This window comes from Hemiscyllium ocellatum, chromosome 15 (genome assembly GCF_020745735.1).
Source record: "Hemiscyllium ocellatum isolate sHemOce1 chromosome 15, sHemOce1.pat.X.cur, whole genome shotgun sequence".
In the NCBI taxonomy this organism is placed as follows: Eukaryota; Metazoa; Chordata; class Chondrichthyes; order Orectolobiformes; family Hemiscylliidae; genus Hemiscyllium; species Hemiscyllium ocellatum.
Window position 1 is genome coordinate 68,076,694 of NC_083415.1, and position 19,020 is coordinate 68,095,713.

At 44.4% G+C, this 19,020-nt stretch overlaps 1 protein-coding gene across 3 annotated transcripts in view; it reads right to left on the reverse strand.

Annotated features, from left to right (window-relative positions):
- Positions 1-343: 343 nt before the first annotated feature.
- mtss1 (MTSS I-BAR domain containing 1) overlaps positions 344-19,020 on the reverse strand; it is a 197,926-nt gene continuing 179,249 nt past the window's right edge. For 2 of the 3 annotated variants that reach the window (XM_060836593.1, XM_060836591.1), the window contains 3 exons: positions 16,686-16,851; positions 9,756-9,782; positions 344-8,607 (listed from right to left, as the gene is read on the reverse strand). In XM_060836593.1, the coding sequence (XP_060692576.1) occupies positions 7,877-8,607; positions 9,756-9,782; positions 16,686-16,851 (924 nt within the window). In that variant the 3' untranslated portion in view covers positions 344-7,876. The remainder of the gene's footprint in view (positions 8,608-9,755; positions 9,783-16,685; positions 16,852-19,020) is intronic. The other variant, XM_060836592.1, reaches the window with a different exon arrangement.

Sequence of the window (19,020 nt, forward strand, 5' to 3'; positions counted from 1 at the left end):
TTTTGGAGCATGGGGTATTGTGTGTCAGGGCAGTGTATTAAGAGCAAGGACACAGCATCAACTTGAGCAACAGAGAGATAATAGACAGAATGGCATCTTCCTGTGTTTTAAATGTTTGAGATTTTAGTCATTAATCAATTTGAAGAAATAATTTCAACAGAAAATTGAAAAGAATGTTCACAAATTGAAGAACTCACTCCACTGATTTGAAGTTTTATCTTGTATACACCAAATTTTGAATTCTCAATTCTCTGGGGAGAACTTTGTGTCCATTTGTTGGACTGCTGACTAAAAATCTGTAGTTTCTCAAACATGTACATAAAAGAGAGACACAATACAGGAGAATATTCCCTCTTATTCCTTTAATTTAAGGCTGCAGCAGTCACTACAAAGAAAACAAAAAAAATTACTAGAATCCTTATACAACAAAGGAGAAGAGATCAACTCTCAAACACTCCAACAATCAAACAACTGTAGCAATACGGCTTTAAAGAGACAGTATTCTTCATGGTCATCGTGCTGAGAAATTAGATTAGATTACTTACAGTGTGGAAACAGGCCCTTCGGCCCAACAAGTCCACACCGACCCGAAGCGCAACCCACCCATACCCCTACATTTACCCCTTATCTAACACTACGGACAATTTAGAATGGCCAATTCACCTGACCCGCACATCTTTGGACTGTGGGAGGAAACCGGAGCACCCGGAGGAAACCCACGCAGACACGGGGAGAACGTGCAAACTCCACACAGTCAGTCGCCTGAGTTGGGAATTGAACCCGGATCTCAGGCGCTGTGAGGCAGCAGTGCTAACCACTGTGCCACCGTGCCGCCCAAAAATGTATTCGCAACATTCAGGAATTAGATTTTTGCAGGTCAAGAGCCCTTGCTACCATTTTCAGATCAGGTCCTAAGGTCCCATTTCCTTTTACAAAGACTTTGTGCAGGAAGGTGATGTCACTGAAGTCAGTTTAGCTCAACAGACAAGCCTCCAACACCACTCAGTCAGAGACTCCGAAACTGAAGAACTCTTACAACAGTTATCATACTTGGAAGATTTCAATTGTCTTGAGTTTGTGTTGGTGCCTTTGAACGCATATGTACTAATTACTAAAGACAGTGCAGTCAGGATTGAAGCACAGCAAATCTAGAAGCAAACATCATTGCACTGGCTTGCTCCAAAATGAGGTGGTATGCTCTGGGAACAGCAACAACAAAGAAGCAAACACAGAACTCCACACTGAAATTTATCAACAGTCAGCTCCAAGAATTGCCCAACTCACTGCCCTCTCAGTACCATCTTCCTTCCAAAACCACTGTTTTAAAAAGCCCCCAAAAAGTAAAGCTATAAAATCAGGAAGTGGTTCAATTGCTGAGCAGGACTGGTGGTCATGACTATCAGAGCATTTAGGAGGGTGTATTTAGTTATTTCTTGCATATAACTCTAAGGAATTCTGACCATTACAAAAAAGGAAAATTTATTCAACTGGAATACAGGAGCTCAAATACACAGCACAGTGAAGGCTCATCGCCACAGTCAGATTCCAGAGAATCCGATGGAAATCAGGTTTGTCTGATCTTTGAGCCGTTGCTGAAGAGCTGAGATTGGAGAATGAACCCATTCGGTTGGCTCTTAAACATCTTGCAGTGGCTGCTTTGAATTTTTGTGGCCAGTGGGCTGGACAGAAGCAATGAGCTTGCCACATATTTACTAACTGGTGAAGACCCCACCAAAACAATGCAAGGTAAGAGAATAAAATAACTGATATTGAGGCAGAGTTTGTATCCAGACTCTCAGCTTGTCTACTAATGTCTGACCTGAAGATGTTCCCAGGAAGATTTGCTAACTGTAGTTCAAGTATCGACAGAATACCAAGATTCCATTTACAATCCGACTTACTGTGAACCAGCTATCTATGCAGGGCAATGTATAATGGACTAGAAACTGTCAGGCCACAAAGATCTTAACTGTTTATATTAATATAGTATCAATACCAAACATTTTATGAAAGAAACTTTAGAAGTTTGATCTGGATGTTGATACGGTAAATACTGTTTTGTTCACAGTCCCTCTACAGTATTTGGCTTAATTTGTACACAAAGAAATACTGTCTCTTTAAATCATGTCAATTTTAATAAACATTTTGTATTCAACAAACTGGAAGAAAAATGCTCTATGAAAATTTGTCAAAAAATAATGATGTTTTCACCTTCCCACATGGTAAGATGGAGTAGAAAACTGAACTGTGATTGGTGCACTTTCAAATGATTAACACAATTCCCCAAAGTATATGGCATTCAATAAAAAACTCTTTTCAATTCCTCCAAACCTACACCTCAGTAAACTGGTTTCTGTTCTAAAGTGCCATGATTATGCAAAAATATTTGTGTATTTTTCTTTTGTGCTTATTGAGGTCAGAGGTGTTAGTGTTGGGAATGAAATTGTGTCACTTTTAGCTGGCAGTGTCAGTATCAAATGCTCCAACTGGAATAAAACTGACATGAGATTGAATCATGCTCTTTCCCGTGTGTCCCCAGCTGAAAAATGAGCCAGTTAACCAGACACTGTGCAAGGCTCCTCCATTGCTCGTCCCACGTCACTGCTGTTGCTACTTTGCATTCCTTTATTACTGCTTGTTTCCACAGACTAAACAAATTTGCTGGGATGATTTGTAAACCAGTGAAAATAATCTTCTTACTGGTTTCCTCCATCCAACCACTGGAATCAGTAAGCACATGATTCTCAAATCTAACATCATGATGTATCTTTCTTGTTATTGTGACATTGTCACATACAGAGTCCAAGTCTACAAAATGGCTAAAGCACTGTGCCCAGTCATACACACAGGCAGAAGCTTGAGCCCGTATTCTCAAAGCCAGGGTTCAGGACAACACTGAGAGCTATTATGGTACCTCAGAGCCAGGAAGCCCAGATTCAAGCCCCACCTTCTCCAAAGTTGTGTCGTTACATCTCTTATCAGGTTAATGAGAAGGTATTGACAAGAGAACCCTACTGCTCACTACAGAGTCCACGTGAGAACATGCCACTTGCTTAATTTCCCCAGGGTTGTAACAAAACGAGAACTTCTGTGAGATTGGTGGACTAGTGTTGATTTGTCCTTCGGTATGTGTTGGTAGGTTTATGACGCAATGATTGATGAACTGACACCTGCCCAACTTGCCTCACACAGAATCCTTTGAACTAACCTCCGCACGTATTCTAGGCTTTCGTTCTGCTAGTCTGGACTGGATAAAACAGGCCAAACCACTGCAGAGATTTACAGATTGTGCTTATTTTGCAATTCCTACTTTCTTTCTACATATAAATATTTCAACTTTGGTTTTTACTTTGAGAACTATACACCCCACAGTTAAAATGGACAGCAAATTGCCACGCCTGAATTAAAATAGCTCAGTTTTGGGAAATCTGGCATTGTTGCTGACTTCCTGCTTTCCAAGGTCATTGCTACTGTTGTGTTTACAAATCTCTCTCTCGGGAACTTACTAACTGCTGGGCACTGCTGTATAACAGATTACAAGCAGAGTGAGAGTCACATCTCTTAAAGGGACACACTCAAAATTTGGCACGTTGATTGCACTGCAAAGGATTCACCATTAAATGTTGACTTATTCATGGGTTAAAAGATCTTGGACAATTCCCTGCACTGCTCAGACTCTCAATCTCCCAAAACAAATGATCCTTTCGCGCTGTCCTGCCTCCACTCCTTCCCCCTCCTGTCTTCACACCCGTCACTATTTCCTTTTCTCTGACAATCCTCAATCTCACAAGCCCAAGCAGAGAATACTGTCTGCTAATACAATTCATTGAACCTTGGTGCACCTTGAGGCTAGACACAACTCTTGGGTTTCCATGAAACACAGCACCTACCAAAGGCTTTCCTAATCTCTGCGCTTCCTTAGATAAAGGCTGATTCATAGTTACATTAAGAGAGTGCAATTCACCACAAAGTGCAGAGTAACTGTCAGCAAAAATCACTGGCCTCAGCACCAATTCACAAGCTGCAAGAACATTTTTAAGATTTCAGGAATTTTACTGAAAATTCAAGTATGACTTCATAAGGGAAGAGGGCCCAAATTCTGGATTTATTTTGGAAGAAAAGTGATTTTCAACTTTACTTAGAAGCAAGAGAAATAAAAGTGGGAATAGCAAGAGACATTATTGAAGAGTCAGGGCTGGTTCAGAGCCTTTGGCAACAGGGGGAGCAATGGAAACAGATATCATTCACGGTTTTCTTTGTACGGGGAAGCTGTGAGGATGGATGAATATTTTAGAACCTTGCACTGAAGAGAGTTTTTTGGAAGAACTTTCCTTCAGGAATTGAAATGTGCACAGGAGAGACCGGAACCAGGAGAGACCGATAGTGCAAAAGATGAACCTGCAGGATTGAGAGACTGAATCTTGTTCTGTGACACCTAGTTAATAATGACCACTAACTGCTTTTAAACGTTGGGTAAATCTGTATGGTGAAGGGGAGATATAATTCCAATGAAATCTACTCCACGGTAGTCATCTTTCCTTAATGCCCAGACCAGCTGGGTTAGTGATTGTTGTTACTGATGAGAAAATTTAAAATACTGCAGAAAAACACTCTGGTCAGTAAAGCTCACCCTCATCTTAAATATCAGAATTAAACACTTAAACTGTACTGACACCCTTCACATTAGGCATGGTGATGCACAGGTTAAACTCAACACTAGTCAGCTCTTCTTGAATGAGAAAGCGGCCCTGTGGTCCTCTGTGACTATGGAAACTTTACCTCAATGAAGGACACAGGGTGTAGCCTGGGTTAATCCTCAAATACCAAGTTCAGCTTGACTCAGCGGTGGTCAGTTCCCAGCTGGAGAATGCTCTGGGCACTGCACCTTGAGGGATGTATTGCCAATTTTTTGGGCAGGGGGAGTGTAGAGGGTTGAGGACAGGTTGCACAAACCTGACAATTGCTCTCGAGTTTAAAAGGGCGTGAGGCGATGTGGGTAAGGTGTTTGAAGTGATTCACTACAGTCATTACAGGGAGCGCATGTCCTCTGGAGGGAGTAGTCCTGAGGTAGGCCTTTCAGGAGATGGTGTCAGGAAGGTGTTTTACTACAAAGCAGGATGGAAATCTCAGGCTCCCCTCTCTGTGATGGCCAGGGTTAAATAAACTCCTTGAGACTGGGTATAGTGTAAGTAGCGAGAATGAGCAAGTGTGGAGTTCCTGCAGACACCTGGTCTTAAAAGATTAAATTCATTCCTTAGTTAGTATCAATTTATCAAAGAGGAACATTGTGTTTACAATTAAAATCCAAACAAGCTCAAAATAATTCTCCCCAAACAGGCCACTCCTTTGTGATAGACTTGTCTGACTTTACATAAAATATTGGGAAAAAAATTCAAGATTGGCGAATCCAGGTACAGCCATAAGGCAGTGATGTCAGTTTGAAAGCTCCCAGTTAATTACATCGGTCATGTGCAGTTTGGAAATCAAAGATGATCTGTGGCTGCTCTTTAGGGCCAGAATTTAATACACAATTCAAAGGCAGATGGTCCTTAATTTTGAGACTGAAATAAGTACATTAATTGGGAAGAGGAGGCACTTGCAGTGAGAACAAAGCAGGTTTTTGAAGTTACGAGGCAGTATTCCCTTGTGAGGTGAGGCACAGAATCAGAGCATCAGATACAGTGGGTGAGAGCTGGTGTGAGAAATGTAACCAGAGAGAGATGAGACAACAGGCTGAGATTCTACAAGGGCACCAGGGAACTGGACAATTCGTCAGCTCCTAAAACCATTGCACAATCCTAGAGCAAGCACAATAAAAAACAAAACTGGAAAATGTCTTTTTAAAACAAATGCTGATAAGCTGTCCCGAGGTTGTAGAAATCACCATGTGACATTAATATAGAGCCATCACTCCCTCCATTTCTCAAAAATGATCAAAAAAGGTTATTTGTGCAGACAGCATTAGTCAAAGCACAGCCTGCTGGTGAATGCTTCACTTAATAATTGCAAGCATCTCAAGCGAGCTGCGTGTTTGCGGTGAACAGTGATCACTGTTTGATGGTGCTAACCCATTTCACACCAGCTCCAGTCCTGGCCCTTGTTTGCTACAATTAAATTTGTAGTTCCAACCTATTCCTCCATCTTAGTTAAAATCTGAATTAAAAATCTCCCAACTCCCAGTACAATTTTAACTTTTTGACAGTTTACCATATTGAAGCACAGAAATATTGCTCTAAATATAGGCTGCATCCCAAAGTTGGTTTTGAATTTCAGTTCTATGCTGTTTGATGCAATTATTTAGCAACAGCTTTTCTGATCTTTCAAGAATTCTCACTCTAGATCTCAGGAGACACAATGGAGATTCCACTGAGGTTTGTTGGAGTGGATAAGAAAAGGTTATTTAGCACCAGCCGGGCCAGGCACGAGCTGCAGCCAGTGGTTAAAGGCTGCACGTTAGCTCTTCATAACATCACAGTGCACACAGCTCAGGCAGCAGTTACAGGAATGTGCTGATGTACAAATGCTAAGGCGAGATGCATTTCTTGCTAAACCTATCATATAAAAGAAAATATTTAGCGGACTGTTCACATTGCAAGCTAACTAACATAGTTTAATAGCCAATTAAAGTTTGGGATGGGCGGACAATTTTAAAACACTATCCACTTAAGCCAAAAGAACAGATAATTAAACACTGTCACCCCTGAACACCTTGAGCCCAAACTGCAAAGATGCCAGAACTACAAAGCAATGCAACAGGCCCCAGCAGTAAAAGATAAACTTTAAAAGGGATTTAAAAACTAACATATACAAACTAATTCGTTACCATTTAAAGCCTTTCGCATAAATGAGTGTGGTGGAGTTTAACAGCAATATTTGCTGCAAGAACTCATTGTACAACAAAAGCTTTCACAATTTTGACACAAATAAATATCTTTTGATGTTAAGGAAAGAAAATAAATCTATTGTTGCCCTCCACCATGCAGTTTTTAAAAAACCATGAAAACAAGTGAACTGCTGGAGTTCCTGTGTGAAGATGAATTTTGCTGCTTTTCACTAAGAGAACAGTGTTCTTTACAAATCCAGAGCAACTTAAATCAAATCCTTTGTAAGGAGTTTCTAGTTCGAAATCCTGAGCAGATCCCCTGAAGTGTCATAATGTTATTTCCACGTTTTCCACCTCAAAACACACTTCAAATGGATGAATCACGTTCCTGGCAGTGCTTGTTGCTGCAAGGAACAGGGTCAGTTTGGTTCAGGAGGGGGAGGTGCACACTCCCATTCCCCACCCCACTCTGATTTCTTGCTATTCTCTTCTGAAGCTGGAGCTGGGATAAGATCCATGAAAATTCTGCCACTTCCCCACAAATGGTTTTCTCCAAATGCTGAGCAGAGAGGGTTAATGTTAACTGGGTGGAGTGAGAGACATTGTGCTCTGATTCACTGTCACCCAATATCTACACAGCCCCATTTCAGGATTCATTCTTCAGTCATCATGAGGAAGAACCTGGCCTGGATTTCCATCGCTAACCAGGGTAATTGGACCAATGGCAGCCTATCCCCTCGCTGGAGTCTCAGCTCATCACCTGCTGGGCTGTGTGATGCAGTCTTGCGTTCACTATCCTTCCCGAGCCCACAGCATCTGAGAGGGTCAGCCTCCCACTCTGTAATTGGGTACAGGAGCAGGCAAGGATTCCTGAGCCATCAGAGGAGCTGGCACTTGGCAGGTTCTTGATGATGATTTGTGTATGAACAGTTTAAGCTGAGAATGAGGAGAAAGAATTGTCACCAGTTTAAAAACAAAAGGCAGAGGAAGAGAGCAAGGGGACAAAGTCGTTGGCTTTGAAACTATTTGCATTTCTCCCAGGGGCTGAGGGTGTTAAATGATCCTGGGGGCTGATCGGTCATTGGTTAAAGTCTTTCTAAGTTTGACCCCCCTGCGAATCATGGACAGAACATCATCACCTCCCTCAGTTGGTGAGGGGGTAGCAGCAGCAATGTGGACCCCTGCAGTCCTTTGGGAATCCTCAGCGGGTCCCAAGTGCGGAGTCAGTCCGTTTCCTGTATTATTTGTTGCTGGCATCAATTCTCGAGCATTCTGGAGATTGGGGGCTGATCGCTGGAGGCCACTGACCTGGAGAGGTTTCTCTGGTACGAGGGTGTAGCCAGGGGTCTGGGCCATGCTTAAGCTTTGGGTCGAGCTGCAGATTCCCTGCTTCCTTTGCACAAAACTGGAACGCCCTCCGTGCAGACTAACACACTCCTCGCTGCCCGTCCGAGACACTGCCAGCCCCATCGGCTTGCTGGCCACAGGTGGCCCTGGAATTGGCACCATCGGAGTCCGGATAGGAATAGGCACACCGCCGATGGTGCCACGCCGAAAGGTTGGTTTGCTGGAAGGCTTTCTGCGAATCGTAGCAACATGAGATGTCATCGTGGGCTCAGGGTCAACTAAGAGACTCACTGTAGAAGCTGGCCGCTTCACCTGGAACATCTTCCTGTAATTCAGGCTGATGTCACTGTTCCTGGGAATGGTGGACGATTTATCAAAGTCAATCTGATCAGGCAGTTCCTGCTCTCCATGCAGAGACAGGTAATCATAATCAGGCACTGAGACAGAGAGAGAGAAATTAATACATCAAGACACATACTGAAGGACATACTGAACACAGCAAGCACTGCCAATACTCTGCAGCTGTAAAGCTGTCTGAAATGTCTGTGCATCACTGAACGATAGAGCCTTGCTGGGGGCTTTCCATTAAATTCCTGTATGCTTAGTCAAAGACAGGAAGAAGTCTTTCCCAAAACCAAAGGCAGTGGTGTTCCCATATATCTGCTGCCCTTGTACTTATTGTTTCAGAAGGTAGAGTCAGCACTGAGGGAGCACCGCACTGTTGGAGGGTCAGTGCTGAGGGAGCACCGCACTGTCGGAGGGTCAGTGCTGAGGGAGTGGGCACTGTCGGAGGGTCAGTGCTGGGGGAGTGCCGCACTGTCAGAGGGTCAGCACTGAGGTAGTGACGCACTGTCGGAGGGTCAGCACTGAGGGAGTGGGCACTGTCGGAGGGTCAGTGCTGAGGGAGTGCCGCACTGTCGGAGGGTCAGTGCTGGGGGAGTGCCGCACTGTTGAAGGGTCAGCACTGAGGGAGTGCTGCACTGTCGGAGGGTCAGCACTGAGGGAGTGCTGCACTGTCGGAGGGTCAGTGCTGAGGGAGTGCCGCACTGTTGGAGGGTCAGCACTGAGGGAGTGCTGCACTGTCGGAGGGTCAGTGCTGAGGGAGTGCCGCACTGTTGGAGGGTCAGCACTGAGGGAGTGCCACACTGTCGGAGGGTCAGCACTGAGGGAGTGCCACACTGTTGGGGGGTCAGCACTGAGGGAGTGCCGCACTGTCGGAGGGTCAGTGCTGAGGGAGTGCTGCACTGTTGGAAATGCTGTCCTTTTGATGAGTTTTTAAACTGAGGTCCTATCTTTGTCTTTCAGTGCAAGAGGTGATCAAGGAACCCAAGTTTTCAATAACATTCATCATAAATTGATTATATTTGTCACTCATCTTATAGGTGATAATGGGATCTTGTTATGTACATGATGGGAGCATTCAAGAATGGCCCAATATTTGAAGTTGCTTCATATTAACCCCTGCATCCCACTCTCCCCAGAGACTGCTGACTGTCAACAACCTGCACCTCTTAGGTTAACCCTTTAAACTACCAGCCTCCAATTTACTAGTTTATAATAAATAACACATAATCATTTGACTCACCAATCAGGGACTGTTCCTTCTTCACTGCTGTAACACAACCAGCAAAATTCAAACAGATGTCAGTAAAATGTTACAAAGAACCTTCACCTTCAACAATTCCTAACTCCGCCCAGTACACTCCGTCTCGAAACCTGCACAGGTCTATACTTGAAAGTCTTGATATACGAGGAACAATGGGACAGGTTTGGGATTGATACAGGGCTATGGGGACAGAGTGGGGCAGCAGGATTAATTTGAGACTGATACAGGGCTATGGGGACAGAGTGGGGCAGCAGGATTAATTTGAGATTGATACAGGGCAATGGGGACAGAGTGGGGCAGCAGGATTAATTTGAGATTGATACAGGGCTATGGGGACAGAGTTGGACAAGGGGCCAGTTTGGGATTGCTTATGCTAAATGCCTACATGGACATTATGGGAAATTTATGTGATAACAGACTATGTTTTTATGACCAGCAATGCCACTTGATGAAATTTTAAATGATTATTTTGATTTTTGTTAATTTTGTCCCAAGAGTTTACAAGGAGTTGATTTATTAGATTTTTAAAAATTAGATTCCCTACAGTGTAGAAACAGGCTCTTTGGCCCGACCTGTCCACACCGACCCTCCGAAGAGTAATCTACCCAGACCCATTTCGCTCTGACTAATGCACCTAACACTATGGGCAATTTAGCATGGCCCATCCAGGTCACTCCGTCCCCAGTATGGGTGTCAAAGTCCCAGGAATTCTGACCTATTTGGCCCACAGCAATCATTGAGCTGGGTTCAAATTCCTGGGACAAGATGGAAAAGGAAATCTAGCAGGGAAGACAGTGGAGCAGCAATGGCAGGAGTTTCTGGGGTTAATTTGGGAGGAACAGCAGAAACTCATCCGGAGGAAGGAAAAAAAACATACTAAGGGGAGGATGAGGTGACTGTGGCTGACCGTCAGGGACAGCACAAACACAAAAGCATACAATGCTGTGAAGATTTGTGCAAAGTCTGAGGACTGGGAAGCCTTTAAAAATCAGTACAGGATAACTGGAAAAGCAATAAGGAGACAGAAGATGAAATATGAGAGCAAGCTAACTAGTAATAGACAAGGGTTTTTCAGATATGCAAAAATTAAGAGATAGGCAGAGTGCATACTGTTGAAAGTGTGGTGCTAGAAAAGTATAACAGGTCAGACAGCATCCAAGGTGCAGGAGAATCGACGTTTCGGGCAAAAGCCCTTCATCAGAATTCAAGAGTGCATACTGGACCACTGGAAAATTAAGCTGGAGAAGTAGTACAGGGGAACAAAGAAATGGCGGGGGAGCTGGATAGGTACTTTGCATCAATTTTCACAGTGGAAGACATTGACAGCATAGCAGAACTTCAAGAGAGTCAGGGACAGAAGGGGGTGTAGTGGCTGTCACTAAGGAGAAGGTTCTGGGGAAACTGAAAACTCTGAAGATGGATAAAGAACCTGGACCAGACGGACTGTACCCCAGAGTTCTGAAGGAGATAGCTGAGGGGTTGTAGAGGGATCGGTGGTGACCTTTCAGGAATCACTGGAGTCAGTGCGGGTCCCAGAGGACTGGAAAATGGCTAATGGAGCACCCATGTTTAAGAAGGGAAGGAGGCAGAACACAGCAAAATACAGGCCAACTAGCCTGACTTCAACTGTTGGTAAGATTTTAAAGTCCAAAATTAAGGATAAAATTGTGGAATACTTGGGAGTGTATGGTAAAATATGGCTGAGTCAGCATGGCATCATCAAGGTAAGGTCAAATCTGTTAGAATTCTTTGAGGTGGTAATGAGCAAGTTAAGACGGTAAATATTCAGCCTGGAGCCCAGTTACAAGTGGAGTTCCGCAGGGATCAGTTCTGGGTCCTCTGCTGTTTGTAATTTTTATTAATGACTTGGATGAGGGAGTCGAAGGGTGGGTCAGTAAATTTGCAGATGATACGAAGATTGGTGGAGTTGTGGACAGTGAGGAGGGCTGTTGTCGGCTGCAAAGGGACTTAGATATGAAGCAGAGCTGGGCTGAGGAGTGGCAGATGGAGTTCAACCCTGTCAAGTGTGAGGTTGTCCATTTTGGAAGAACAAATAAGAATGCGGAATACAGGGTTAACGGTAGAGTTCTTAGTCAGGTGGAGGAACAGAGGGATCTTGGGGTCTATGTACATAGATCTTTGAAAGTTGCCACTCAGGTGGATAGAGCTTGTAAGAAGGCCTATGGTGTATTAGCAGAGGGATTGAATTCAAGAATCGTGAGGTGATGTTGCAGCTGTACAGGACTTTGGTTAGGCCACATTTGGAGTACTGTGTGCAGTTCTGGTCGCCTCACTTTAGGAAAGATGTGGAAGCTTTGGAGAGGGTGCAGAGAAGATTTACCAGGACGTTGCCTGGAATGGAGAATAAGTCGTACGAGGACAGGTCGAGAGTTCTCGGCCTTTTCTCGTTGGAACGGCGAAGGATGAGGGGTGACTTGATAGAGGTTTATAAGATGATCAGAGGAATAGATAGAGTAGACAGTCAGAAACTTTTTCCCCGGCTACAACAGAGTGTTACAAGGGGACATAAATTTAAGGTGAAGGGTGGAAGGTATAGGGGAGATGTCAGGGGTGGGTTCTTTACCCAGAGAGTGGTGGGGGCATGGAATGCGCTGCCCGTGGGAGTGGTAGAGTCAGAATCATTGACGACCTTTAAGCGGCAATTGAATAGGTACATGGATGGGTGCTTAATCTAGGATAGATGTTTGGCACAACATCGTGGGCCGAAGGGCCTGTTCTGTGCTGTATTGTTCTATGTTCTATGTTCTAAGACAACAAGAGCCAGTGAAAGTAATCGGTTTAGATTTCCAGATGGCCTTTGACAAGGTGCTACACGGGAGGCTGCTAGATAAGAGCCCATGGTGTTAGGGGGATGGTCCTGGCATGGACAGAGGATCGGCTGACTGGCAGAAAGCTGGTGACAAATGGAGTTGCACAGGGGTCGGTGTTGATTTCACAACTATTCATGTTATATGTTAATGATCTGGATGAAGGAACTGAGGGCATTGTTTCATCTGCAAACTTAGCAGCAATGTAAGGTGGAGGGCCAGGTAGTGCCAAGGAAGTGGGGAGGCTGCACAAGGACTTGGACAAGTTAGGAGAATGGGCAAAGAAATGGCAGATGGAATACAATGTGGGAAAGTGTGAAGTTATGCATTTGGGTTGGAAGAATACAAGCAAAGACTATTTTCCAAATGGGGGAAATCTTCAGAAATCTGAAGCATAGAGGGACTTAGTTCAGGATTCTTTTAAGTTTAACACCTGGGTTCAGTTGGCAGTTAGGAAGGCAAATGCAATGTTAGCCTTATTTTCAAGAGGGCTAGAATACAAGAGCAGAGATGTACACTGGGGCTGTACAAGGCTCTGGTCAGATCGCATTTGGAATACTGTGAGCAGTTTTGGGTCACATTTCGAAGGAAGGATGTATTGGCATTGGTAGGGGTCCACATGAAATGTACAAGAATGATCCCAGGGATGAAGGGCTTGTCATGTGAGAAGCAGTTGAAAACTCTGAGTCTGTACTCGATGGAATCTAGAAGGATGAGAGAGGGTCTGATTGAAACTTCCAGAATATGGGGAGGCCTGGATACAGTGGACATGGAGAAGATATTTCCACTCATAGGAAGACAAGAAGCCAAGGGCACAACATTAGGCTGAAAGGGTGACCCTTTAGAACTGAAATAAGGAGGAATTTCTTCAGCCCAAAAGGAAGTGATTTTGTGGAACTCTTTGCTACAGAGGGATGTGGAGGCCAAATTAGTGAGTATATTTAAGACAGATCGATGCTTGATGGGTAAGGGGATCAAAAGTCATGGAGAAAAAGGTAGAGAACAGGGTTCAGAAACGTATCAGCCATGATCAAATGGGAGAGCAGTCTCAATGGACCTTATTCTGCTCCTGTAACCTATGGTCTGTTTTATCCTTCAAGGGCGTGGTATGTAAATTGATCAATTAGAAACAAGTGATTTACTGGTGATATTTAATAAATATAAAATACCTTGAGTGATTGGGTGATGTAGGGAAAAGAAGCGCCATTTGGTTGTTTTAAAAACCCCATCTAATTCACTAATATCCTTTAGGGAAGGAAATCTGCCATCCTTACCTGGCCCAGTCTACATGTGACTCCAGACCACAGCAATGTGGGTGACTCTTCACTGCCCTCTGAAATATCCAAGGGCAGTTTAAGTTAAGGGCAATTAGCAACAGGCAATAAATGCTGGCTTTGCTCATGACACCTACACCTCATTGAAGTATTTTTAAAAATCTTTCCATCGCTTTCCTAAGATCTTTCTGTCTGTTATAGAATCATTCGGCCCATTGAGACTGAACAAATACTTGAGAAACACCTGACCTTCAACCTAATCCTATTTACCATTACTTAGCCCACAGCTTTGACATGCCAAGTGCTCATCCAGGTTCTTTTAAACAGATGTGAGACAACTCACCTCTATCCCCCACCCGGCAGCACATTCCAGATCATCAACACCCTCTGGGTAAAAAGCTTTTCCTCACATCCCCCGAAACCTCCTACATCTCACCTTGAACCCGTGTCCCCTCTTGACTGACCCTTCAACGAAGGGGATCAGCTTCTCCTTACCCATCCTGTCCGTGTCCCTCATAACCTATATACCACAATCAGATTGCCTCTCAGTCTTCTCTACTCTAATGACAACAAGCCGAGCCTGTCCAACCTTTAAGCATCCTGGTGAATCTCCTCTGTAGCCTCTCCAGTGCTATCACATCCTTCCTACAGTGCGGTACCACAGCTGTACACAGTACTGCAGATATTGTCTCACCAAACTTCTAGGCAACTCCAAGATGACTTCCCAGCTTTTGTAAACCATGCCTTGACTGATAAAGGCAAGTGTTCCACATGCCTTTTCCACCGTGCTACTAACAAGCTCTACCATAAACATTCTAAGGTCCCTTTATTCTATAGAACTTCCTAGTATTCTGCTGTTTATTGAAAACTTCCTTGTCAAATTACTCTTTCTGAAGTGTGTCACCTCATTTCTCAGGGTTATTCCATCTGCCATTTACCTGCCCATTTGTCCATCCCATTTATATCTTCTTGTAGTTTAAGACACTCAACCTCACTGTTAATGACCTGACCAATCTTTGTGTCATCCACAAAATTACTAATCCAACCTCCCCCACAGTCATTTGTGCTATTTCTATAAATGACAAATAAGAGGACCCAGCACAGACCCCTGTGGTGTGCCACTGGCTTCCAATCAGTAAAGCAGCCTCTGTCATCACCCTCTGTCTCCCACAACTGAGCCAATTTTGAATCAATTTTATCAAACTACCCTGCATCCAGTGTGCATTTGCCTTTGATCTTTACCTTACCAAAGATTTGTTTAATGTGGCATTTGCTGAAGTCAAATGTTCTCTAATCAATTTTTTTTGTCAATTCATATTTGATGCAACCCTCAATCATCCAAACTGCATTGCTTCCTGAAAATACACTGGCACTTTTTAAAAGTCTTTTTGCACTATTAATTATTTATTTTACATCCATTCACAGGTGTAGGTGTTTCTGACAAGGTCAGATTTTATTACTCACCCTTAAATGATCCTGTGTCACCAGAGTGATTTCTGAATTGGACATAGTATCTCAGTCAGCCGTTTTGAGGGCAGTTAAGAGTCAAGGACATGGGGGGTCTGGAGTCACATGAAGGCCAGACCAGGGAAGGATGACAGATTTATTTTTCAAAGGATGTTAATAAAGCAGTGTTTTTTCAAAAATAATGTCAGCAGTTTCATGCTCATGTTGATAAATTTGTTATTACAAACTTACATAGTTACATAGTTAACTGAATTTAGTTTCCACATACTGGAAGTATGACATGATGGGATCTGAACCATGACTTAGGAACATTGGAATTAGGACCAGGAGTAGGCAATTCAGCCCTTCGAGCCCATTCTGCCATTCAACATGAGCATGGCTGATCTTATCCTGGTCTTAGCTCCATTCTCTTGCCTGCACCCTACTGCCCTTTATCCCACTTTTCATCAGAAACATACCTATTTCGTTCTTGAATCTATTGTTTGATTCTGCCTCCACCGAAGTTCCATAGATCCACAACCCTCTGAGAGAAGTAGTTTGTCTCATCTCAGTTTTGAACCTACCTCCTCTCACTCTATATCTATGCTCTCTTGTTCAAGACTGTCCTACAAGGAGGAACATAAAACCTCAATTATATCCCCATCATTCTCCTGAACTCCAGTGAGTACAAGCCCAAGTTATTCAACTGCTCCTCGTCCACCAGCCCTTTGATTCCTGCAATCAACCTGGTAACCCTCCTCTGAACTGCTTCCAGTGACACCACATCCTTCCTCAAGTAAGACCAAAACTGAACACAATATTCCAGGAGTGGTCTCACCGACGCCTTACATAATTGCAACATCACTTCTGTACTTTTATAACCCAGTCCTTTGCAAAAAAATGCCAGGATTCCATTTGCCTTTCTTATTCTATGCTGGATCTGCACACCCACTTTCCATGATTCATGCACAAGGACACCCAGATCCTTCTGCACTGACGCACCTTGAATTTGCTTCCCATTTAAATAATAATTTGTCTGTTTCTTTTTCAGACCAGAATGGATAACCTCGCAATTATCCACATGGAACTCTATCTGCCAGAGTCTGGTCCATTCTCCCAGCCTATCTATATGCAGCTGTAAATTCTTTATCTCCTGTTCACTGCCTGCTTTCCCACCTATTTTAGTATCACCTGTGAACATTACGGCGTTCCACTCTGTCCCTGCTTGCAGAACTTGGCTTATCCCAGGCCCCAGGTTAGTAATTCAGTAACGGTGATGATGCTACTGTACCCACTCCGGTACACTGCTGGCTCCAGTTGCCAATCCTAGCCTTTGCTGCTGTCCCATTGGTCTTCCTTACCCTGTGAGGGGATAGTGTCCTCTGAGCAGGATGGTGTAGTTGTCTGGGTGCTGTAACCACTCGAACAATGCAGAGAGTCCCGGCTGCTCCTTTGTGTATCCACATTCATTCCTTGACTCAAGGTTAAGGCAAGATGTTCGCGAGCACTCATCTGTCCAATCTGTGGCTGCAAAATACCCCACAATGAAGTGGATACAATTTGATTACTAATATTACTCAGTGGGGAACCAGCACTCAACTGACTGGGTGCAGTGAGAATCAACAGGAATTAAAATACACAAGGTTAAATAATCTGCTCACATCAAGCCCAGTGGTAATGTGTGATCCCAGTGTGCAGTCAATCATCACAAACTCCCATACTCTCCATGTATAACAGCCATAGCACAATATTATTCATCCACTACCTAAAACAATGACAACTCTTTATGATACAGCTGCAATGCATCACAGTTAAAATAGAGGGGCATGTATTAAGTGACTAGACTTTCCAAGGGGTTATGAGGCTGGGTAAGAATCAGAGGCTCCTGATCAGAATTACAGGAAGTCAGGAATGATCCATGCATCCTTCATAGAAAAATGGGTTTAATCACAGCACCACAAAATTCCTCACCCCAAAATGTTAGACCCACACACTGATGCTCAGTAAGAGTGCAGTGTGCAATTAGTTCACCAGATTTACAGTGCCCTAAGGAAATACGTCACAGGAATTCTGACCTTTCTTTCACAAACATCATTTATCTCTCAGATGAAAATCTCTGTGGCATTATCTTCAAGTCTCCTCCTATTCTGCAATGGTTCGAGGAGGTGAGCTATCTCAAAACCTTTGCTCTGTTTCTCCAAAGACCAGCAGCATTCACTCATTGCCCAGGATTTGCCACTGAAGTCTGGCCATTAGAGATTCAGCTGCAGGTGAAATGTGGCAGGTAACCTCCCACCCCAGCACCTTCTTTAGCAGGTTCAGTTACAGGACTGCCTTGACTGAAGTTGGTATTTGGGATTCAGTTCCAACTACCCACCGACTCCCACAGCTACCTGGATTACACCTCTTCCCACCCTACCTCCTGCAAAAATGCCATCCCGTATTTCCAAATCCTCCACTGTATCTGCTCCCAGGAGGACCAGTTCCACCACAGAACACACCAGATGGCCTCCTTCTTTAGAGACCGCAATTTCCCTTTCCAGGTGGTTAAAGATGCCCTCCAACGCATCTCGTCCACATCCTGCACCTCTGCCTCAGACCCCACCCCTCTAACTGTAACAAGAATAGGACCCCTCTGGTCCTCACTTTCCACCCTACCGACCTTTGCATAAACCACATCATCTGCCTACATTTCCGCCACCTCCAAGCGGACCCCACCACCAGGGATATATTTCCCTCTCCACCCCTTTCCGTAAAGACTGTTCTCTCCGTGACTACCTGGTCAGGTCCACGACCCCTAACAACCCACCCTCCCATCCTGGCACCTTCCCCTGCCACCATAGGAATTGCAAATCCTATGCCCACACCTCCTCCCTCACCTCTATCCAAGGCCCCAAAGGAGCCTTCCACATTCATCAAAGTTTTACCTGCACATCCACTAATGTCATTTATTGTATCTGTTGCTCCCGATGCGGTCTCCTCTATATTGGGGAGACTGGATGCCTCCTCGCAGAGCACTTTAGGGAACATCTCCGGGACACCCGAACTAATCAATCCCACCGCCTTGTGGCCCAACATTTCAATTCCCCCTCCCACTCTGCCGAGGACATGAAGGTCCTGGGCCTCCTTCACCGCCGCTCCCTCACCACCCGACACCTGGCGGAAGAACGTCTCATCTTCCGCTTCAGAACACTTCAGCCCTAAGGCATCAATGTGGATTTCACCAGTTTCCTCATTTCCTGTCCCCCCACCTCACCCCAGCTCCAGCCTTCCAGCTCAGCACTGTCCTCATGACCTGTCCTACCTGCCTATCTTCCTTCCCACCTATCCACTCCACCCTCCTCTCTGACCTATCACCTCCATCCCCACCCCCATTCACCTTTGTACTCTATGCTACTTTCTCCCCCCCTCTCATTTATCTCTCCACCTTGCAGACTCCCTGCCTCTATTCCTGATGTAGATCTTTTGCCTGAAACGTCAATTCTCCTGCTCCTCAGATGCTGTCTGAACTGCTGTGCTTTTCCAGCACCACTCTAATCTAGACCCCAACTACTCACGCTCAAGAATCAGAAAATTGTGGGTTTGAGTCCACACTCTAAGCTTCCTAATCCAAGCTGAAAACGCCAGGACAGTAAAGAGAGAGTGCAGCACTGTCAGATGTGGCAGCTACTGCTCTCAGATGGATGTAACCCACTC